This window comes from Hypomesus transpacificus, chromosome 17 (genome assembly GCF_021917145.1).
Source record: "Hypomesus transpacificus isolate Combined female chromosome 17, fHypTra1, whole genome shotgun sequence".
In the NCBI taxonomy this organism is placed as follows: Eukaryota; Metazoa; Chordata; class Actinopteri; order Osmeriformes; family Osmeridae; genus Hypomesus; species Hypomesus transpacificus.
In genome coordinates this window covers 17,095,365-17,102,260 of record NC_061076.1, presented here as the reverse complement: position 1 = coordinate 17,102,260, position 6,896 = coordinate 17,095,365, and the positions used below count along the sequence as shown (strand labels likewise).

Genomic DNA, 6,896 nt, shown 5'->3' with positions numbered 1-6,896 from the left:
CACGTCACACAAATAACTCTTGGCATCATCTCATCAATACGTGTTGGTCAATCTTAAACAGAAACTGGTCTGTTTGTTTACCGGTTGTCATGAGTCCAGGGTCATCTCTATCTAGGGGAACAGACTCCATGTCACACCGACCTTGCTTATCTGTGTGAAGCATACAGCTCCCTAACTGCACTATTGGGAAAGAACATTCTGAACACAAGAAGTTTGAGCGGGAACAGCCAAGTGCTTGTCCCATAACTGACTACGGGGCCTGAGCACAACAACATCGTGACTCATCTATATGATCTCGCGCACAGCCTAGTGCTTTCTACCCTGCTCTATGCCCTACGCTGGGCCTTGCCCTGATGTGACCCCAACAAACATATATCCCACTATAGGATGATTTCTGGCCCACCACAATGGCAATTAGTTGTTTCATTGTCTTCTGCTGGAGCAAACACATCTAAAACTCCACCCATGAGTTGTGCCTGTTCATGCCCTGACTCCACCCATGAGTTGTGCCTGTTCATGCCCTGACTCCACCCATGAGTTGTGCCTGTTCATGCCCTGACTCCACCCATGAGTTGTGCCTGTTCATGCCCTGACTCCACCCATGAGTTGTGCCTGTTCATGCCCTGACTCCACCCATGAGTTGTGCCTGTTCATGCCCTGACTCCACCCATGAGTTGTGCCTGTTCATGTCCTGAACACATCAGTTACAATGGCATAGCGCTGCGTATTAGGGCCTACTGATGAAACAAAAGTTCTGTATGTCTTCAGTCAATTCTCAAGATGTAAAAACAGCACTGGAACTCAGCAGGGTTGATGCAAAGTGTTTTATTGGTTCTCAGGTAACAAAGATGCCCAATAGAACGTGAGCGTGATCCCGAGATCAGACTGAAGTTTTCTCCGGACAATTTAACTTATATAGTCTTCTCCCCATTTTATGTTAATATGGTACGATATTTGTTGGTTACATTGACATTAGGTCATCTTACAAAGCGGATCCCTTGTCTCAGGGGATTCAAAACAGGTACTTTCCTACATAGACACTGCTTGAAATGAGGCTCTTTCTGACCTTGAACAGCCAGCTGCATTAGGCTTCTGGGCGTAAGGCCACAAATATGTCTCATAAGTTATAGCTATGCATCCTGGTCCTTTATGAAAGCATACACATGCTCCTCTCCCCCATTCATCCTTTAATTATTTAAACCTTATATTTTGGGCTTCATGTCTCCTACCATTGTGTAGGGATAACAATAATCAGCCAACAGCTTTGCATCTGGTTTCCACTAATATAACTTGAATTAATACGTTTTTCAATAATATAGCATATACCAAAGAGTGATTACAAATATCTTTAAGTCCATCATCATTAACCATCTTCATAATTACAACAGAATGATGTTTTTTCCACATCACTACATCTGTTACAATGGCATAGCACTGTGTATTAGGGCCTACATCTTTTTTTCAATCAAAAATGCGCTGCGCTGGTTAGGGGGTACTTGGCTGAAAATTATTTCACAAGGGGTACATCACTGAAAACAGGTTGACAACCTCTCTGTCTCTGTCTGTCTGTCTGTCTGTCTGTCTGTCTGTCTGTCTGTCTGTCTGTCTGTCTGTCTGTCTGTCTGTCTCTCTCTCTCTCTCTCTCTCTCTCTCTCTCTCTCTCTCTCTCTCTCTCTCTCTCTCTCTCTCTCTGTCTCTCTCTCTGTCTCTGTCTCTGTCTTAAATAACTGTTTAGCCGCAGGGTCGGCTCCATGACGCCGGGTAAGTTGGGCTCGTGAGACTGCTCACCAAAAGAACGAAGGGGAACCCACCTGTCTAGCAGATTAAGACGTTTTCGTAGGTACCTAGCGAAGAGTATCCTCAACTTTCCTAGACTTTTAGCTACATGCATGTGCTGTCATGTTGGACTGTAGGTCTGGTGTTACTGCATGTGCTGTCATGTTGGACTGTAGATCTGGAGTTACTGCATGTGCCGTCATGTTAGACTGTAGATCTGGTGTTACTGCATGTGCTGTTGTAGCCTGTGTGTGGTGAAACTCACTCCTCAAGTATGTAACGGGCCATCCGCGTCAACGAATTGCTAACTTTTCGTTGGCGTAGTAGTGGTGGCGCTTTGGAAGTCAGAGGTGGTCGGTTCGACTCCTGGTCGGAGCGGACAGTGGCCCGTATACCTCTGATGGAGCTTGCAATACCACGTCGGTTACACTGTCATGTTGGACTGTAGATCTGGTGTTACTGCATGTGCTGTCATGTTGGACTGTAGATCTGGTGTTACTGCATGTGCCGTCAAGTTGGACTGTAGATCTGGTGTTACTGCATGTGCTGTCATGTTGGACTGTAGGTCCGGTGTTACTGCATGTGCTGTCATGTTGGACTGTAGATCTGGTGTTACTGCATGTGCTGTCATGTTGGACTGTAGATCTGGTGTTACTGCATGTGCTGTCATGTTGGACTGTAGATTTGGTGTTACTGCACGTGCTGTCCCAGTAGGTGTAGGCCAGTAGTTCTTCCAGGTGTGGGTCATACAGAAGTTCTCTCAGGTGGTGACTGCTGGGACAGCTTGGCCCCAGACTTCACTGCTTTGGTTTGTTTTTTATTGTGGATACGCAGGTGACACTTCAGATTGCCATTTGTTTTACATGAATAGTCACAGTGTGGGCAGCTGTATGGGCTTCTCTCCAGTGTGGGTCCTGCAGTGAGTTCTAAGATTGCCAGCCCGGGTAAAAGTTTTACCACAGAGGTCACAGCTGTAGGGCATCTCTCCTGTGTGGATCCTGTTGTGAAGAGTGAGAGAACCTGCATGACTAAATGTTTTCCCACAGACGTCACAGCTGTAGGGCTTCTCTCCTGTGTGGGTCCTGTAGTGAAGAGTGAGAGTACCTTCCTGACTAAATGTTTTCCCACAGACGTCACAGCTGTAGGGCTTCTCTCCTGTGTGGGTCCTGCTGTGGGCTCTGAAATTGCCAGCCTGGCTAAAGGATTTACCACAGACGTCACAGCTGTAGGGCTTGTCTCCTGTGTGGGTCCTGCTGTGGGCTCTGAAATTGCCAGCCTGGCTAAAGGTTTTACCACAGAAGTCACAGCTGTAGGGCTTCTCCCCAGTGTGGATCCTGCTGTGACTTCTGAAAGTAGAAGAGTCGCTAAAGGTTTTACCACAGAAGTCACAGCTGTAGGGCTTCTCTCCTGTGTGGGTCCTGTAGTGAAGAGTGAGAGTACCTGCCTGACTAAATGTTTTCCCACAGACGTCACAGCTGTAGGGCTTCTCTCCTGTGTGGATCCTGTTGTGAGCAGTGAGAGAACCTGCATGACTAAATGTTTTCCCACAGACGTCACAGCTGTAGGGCTTCTCCCCAGTGTGGATCCTGTTGTGACTTCTGAAAGTAGAAGAGTCGCTAAAGGTTTTACCACAGAAGTCACAGCTGTAGGGCTTCTCTCCAGTGTGGATCCTGCTGTGACTTCTGAAAGTAGAAGAGTCGCTAAAGGTTTTACCACAGAAGTCACAGCTGTAGGGCTTCTCTCCTGTGTGGGTCCTGTTGTGAACAGTGAGAGAACCTGCATGACTAAATATTTTCCCACAGACGTCACAGCTGTAGGGCTTCTCCCCAGTGTGGATCCTGTTGTGAAAAGTGAGAGAATGTCTTTGACTAAATGTTTTCCCACAGAAGTCACAGCTGTAGGGCTTCTCCCCAGTGTGGATCCTGTTGTGGGCTCTGAAATGGCCAGCCCGGCTAAAGGATTTACCACAGAGGTCACAGCTGTAGGGCTTCTCTCCTGTGTGGATTCTGCGGTGATCTTTTAAGGCGCAAGTATGGTTAAAGGATTTATCACAGAGGTCACAGTTGTATGGCTTCTCCCCAGTATGGATCCTGCTGTGACCTCTGAAACAAGAAGAGTCTCTAAAAGATTTCCCACAGTGGTCACAGCTGTAGGGCTTCTCTCCAGTGTGGATCATCATGTGGTACTTGAGGTTCTTGGATGAGGAAAGTTCCTTCCCACAGGTGTCACACTGATGTGTCTTCATAACTCAGACCTCTCTTTGTTCTCTGTCTGGTTTCTCAGGGTCCTGTCTGGTGTGTAGTCTCTGGAAACTTGTTTCTCTCTGGTTGAGTCTCTCTGCTGTTCTCTGGAAGAAGAAAACAGCAGAGACATATTTTAAGGTCATTTTTCCTTTTTTTATTTAACTTTGAAGCGGGTTACAATTGGTATAAAGCAAAGCAGAAGCAAAACAGAAGCTCAGATCATTTCATATGGGATCATTTATATAGAAGCAGAAGCTCATATTTCATATGGGATCATTAATATAGAAGCACAAGTTCATATCATTTTGTATGGGAACATTTGGCTGAAATATTGCAAAACATTTCACTCTTGTCCAATGAATTCCAACAGCTGATCTTAACCTTCCTACCGTGTATTCTATTCTGATACACAAATCTATCCCTGTTAATTGTAGATGAGTGAAGCGTTTCACGGTTTGATTAGAGCTAAACCTGCTTCAGTGGAGCTCCTCGGTAGCCTGGCTCTGCCCTCCTACGTACTTCCGCTCAATTTGGATTTTGCTTCTGTACTAAGTCTGGCCATTCGGTATGTAAGTCAGATTTTTCAGGTTGATTTTCTACCGGCGAATCAGCAAACAGAGGGAGTGGCTGAGAACGATGACGTTGATGTTGTGCGCTAGTTTGTGTTGTAGTTCCGTAATGGCGGCGGAGAAAGATGCGAGCGAAGCCATTCAGTCTGTTCTGGCAACACTGCCAAATATCTATAAACTACCCTTGCAAAAAAGTTTATTAAAGTATACTATAAGTATACTAAAATATGGATAGTACACTTTTAGTTCACTTTTGATATACTTTTAAGAAGTATGCTTTGAAAATTGTTCACTTTTGATATACTTTTAAGAAGTATTCTTAGAAAATAGTTCACTTTTGATATACTTTTAAGAAATATGCTTACAAAACAGAAAATGGTATACATGTCTTCTGAAGTAGGATGTACGTTTCCTATTATTATACAGCAAAAACAGTCAAAATACTTTTAAAGTGTGTTACAGGTTAAATTTCTTAGATCCATCTTGTATATTCTAATTATTCATGTCCAGGAAAATCTATAATGCATTGCACATACAATCTTTTTTGAAGCCGTAACCTTAGTTACTGCCCAAACATTTTGAAGCCCTATACTCTTGTACTAATAATTATAAATTGGAGTATTAATAAAAAAAACGAAAAAGCTATTTGAGAAAGAAGTCAACAGAAGGGTTCCATTATGCATTTGAAGGTTATACTGTCAAACTGACTGAAGAACGAAATGTCGACGTGAATTGGGATCAGATGGCTGAGCGGTTAGGGAATCAGGCTAGTAATCAGAAGGTCTCTGGTTCAATTCCCGGCTGTGCCAAATGACGTTGTGTCCTTGGGCAAGGCACTTCACCTTACTTGCCTCGGGGGGAATGTCCCTGTACTTACTGCAAGTCGCTCTGGATAAGAGCGTCTGCTAAATGACTAAATGTAAATGTGAATGTGAATTAATGAAGATAGTGTGGCTCATTGGCCGGTCAATTCCCATGATGCAAGGCGGTAAATAGTGTTAACATTTGCTGATAAGTTTGCCATTTGTTCGAAATACAAATGTAACTTCATCAATTTCGTTTTTTAGAATGTAGTGTTTTGTTGCGTGGTAATTGTCATTGTTGTGCTGGTTTACCATTGTAACCATGAGTTAACCATGAGACTGTTACATTTGATAAGAAGAGCTGGATTCCTGTATCATTAATGCATTTGCTGAAAACAGCTTATTTTAGTTAAGAATCTGCAGTGTCACTTGGCGAGGGGCCCCATTCTCGTCAAGTGGCACAAAATCAGCGGCGTTTGAGGGGCCCCTAAACATTTAAATATCGCTTCTCGGCCTTTTGGCTCAGATCTTGTGAGTGTCTGTCCTTAATTGGACAGACATTGGCCCTCCCCCGTCGATACCGGATCGCCGGTACTGGGATCCGGTGACGGGGGCGGGTCGGAGCGGTCGCCTGCCTGGGGGCTTCGGCCCCGACGCCAGGCGGGGACTTGTCCCCACCCTTCTGAGCGTTGGGCGTCTTGGCGCCCAGCGTTGCTGGTAACCCAGAGGTGGGCCAGGCCACCAAGGGGATTGACAGTTGGACGGACTGATGGCCGGAAGACTGAGGAACAGGAAATCCTCGCCGAAGGGCAGCCTGGGAGCAGTGGCAAAGGGATGGAGCCTTCCCAGGGGCCGTCGCGACCGAGGGCCGAGGGCCAGTCGCTCGACTAGCAGCCTGGGAGCAGTGGCAAAGGGATGGAGCCTTCCCAGGGGCCGTCGCGACCGAGAGCCGAGGGCCAGTCGCTCGAGTACCACTGGCGAGGACGACCGGGAGGAGAGGGAGACGGAGCCATCGGGGCGAAAGCCTGGATTGACCCCGTCAAACTTGGACTTCCACTTGTAACCCCCTAGGGGGTAATTGAAATGTGCGCCCCCTTGTGGGGCTTTTGTCCTGTACCCTTGTGGGGAATTGTATATTGTGACTGTCTTGTTTGATTGTCTTTTATGAAACGTTTTTAGAATTGATAAATGCTTCTTTTTCTTTTTTTTTGAAGGAAAAAAAAATAAAAAAAAAAATCTGCAGTGTCACTTGGCGAGGGGCCCCATTCTCGTCAAGTGGCACAAAATCAGCGGCGTTTGAGGGGCCCCTAAACATTTAAATATATTAGTAAGTCATAGTATTGACTTTTTTTGACATTTGACATTGACATTTTTAAGTTTACTTCTTGAAGTACTTACAATAATTGAAAGTACACTTGAAAGTATTGCAAAGTATACTTTGAGGTACTTTATGAAGTATACTTCATGAACTGAAAGTGCACTACACAGGTTACTGTACAGTATTC

The 6,896-nt window shown here is 45.4% G+C and overlaps 2 protein-coding genes across 3 annotated transcripts in view; both read right to left on the bottom strand.

Moving 5' to 3' along the window:
• Positions 1 to 809: 809 nt before the first annotated feature.
• Positions 810 to 6,896, bottom strand: part of LOC124479631 (zinc finger protein 658B-like) — a 12,241-nt gene continuing 6,154 nt past the window's right edge. For both annotated transcript variants that reach the window (XM_047038461.1, XM_047038460.1), the window contains exon 2: positions 810 to 4,123. In XM_047038461.1, coding sequence (XP_046894417.1) covers positions 2,648 to 4,021 — 1,374 coding nt within the window. In that variant the 5' untranslated portion in view covers positions 4,022 to 4,123 and the 3' untranslated portion in view covers positions 810 to 2,647. The remainder of the gene's footprint in view (positions 4,124 to 6,896) is intronic.
• LOC124479537 (zinc finger protein 2 homolog) overlaps positions 5,914 to 6,896 on the bottom strand; it is a 13,802-nt gene continuing 12,819 nt past the window's right edge. The window contains exon 2 of the mRNA XM_047038309.1: positions 5,914 to 6,286. Within this exon, the coding sequence (XP_046894265.1) occupies positions 5,914 to 6,286 (373 nt within the window). The remainder of the gene's footprint in view (positions 6,287 to 6,896) is intronic.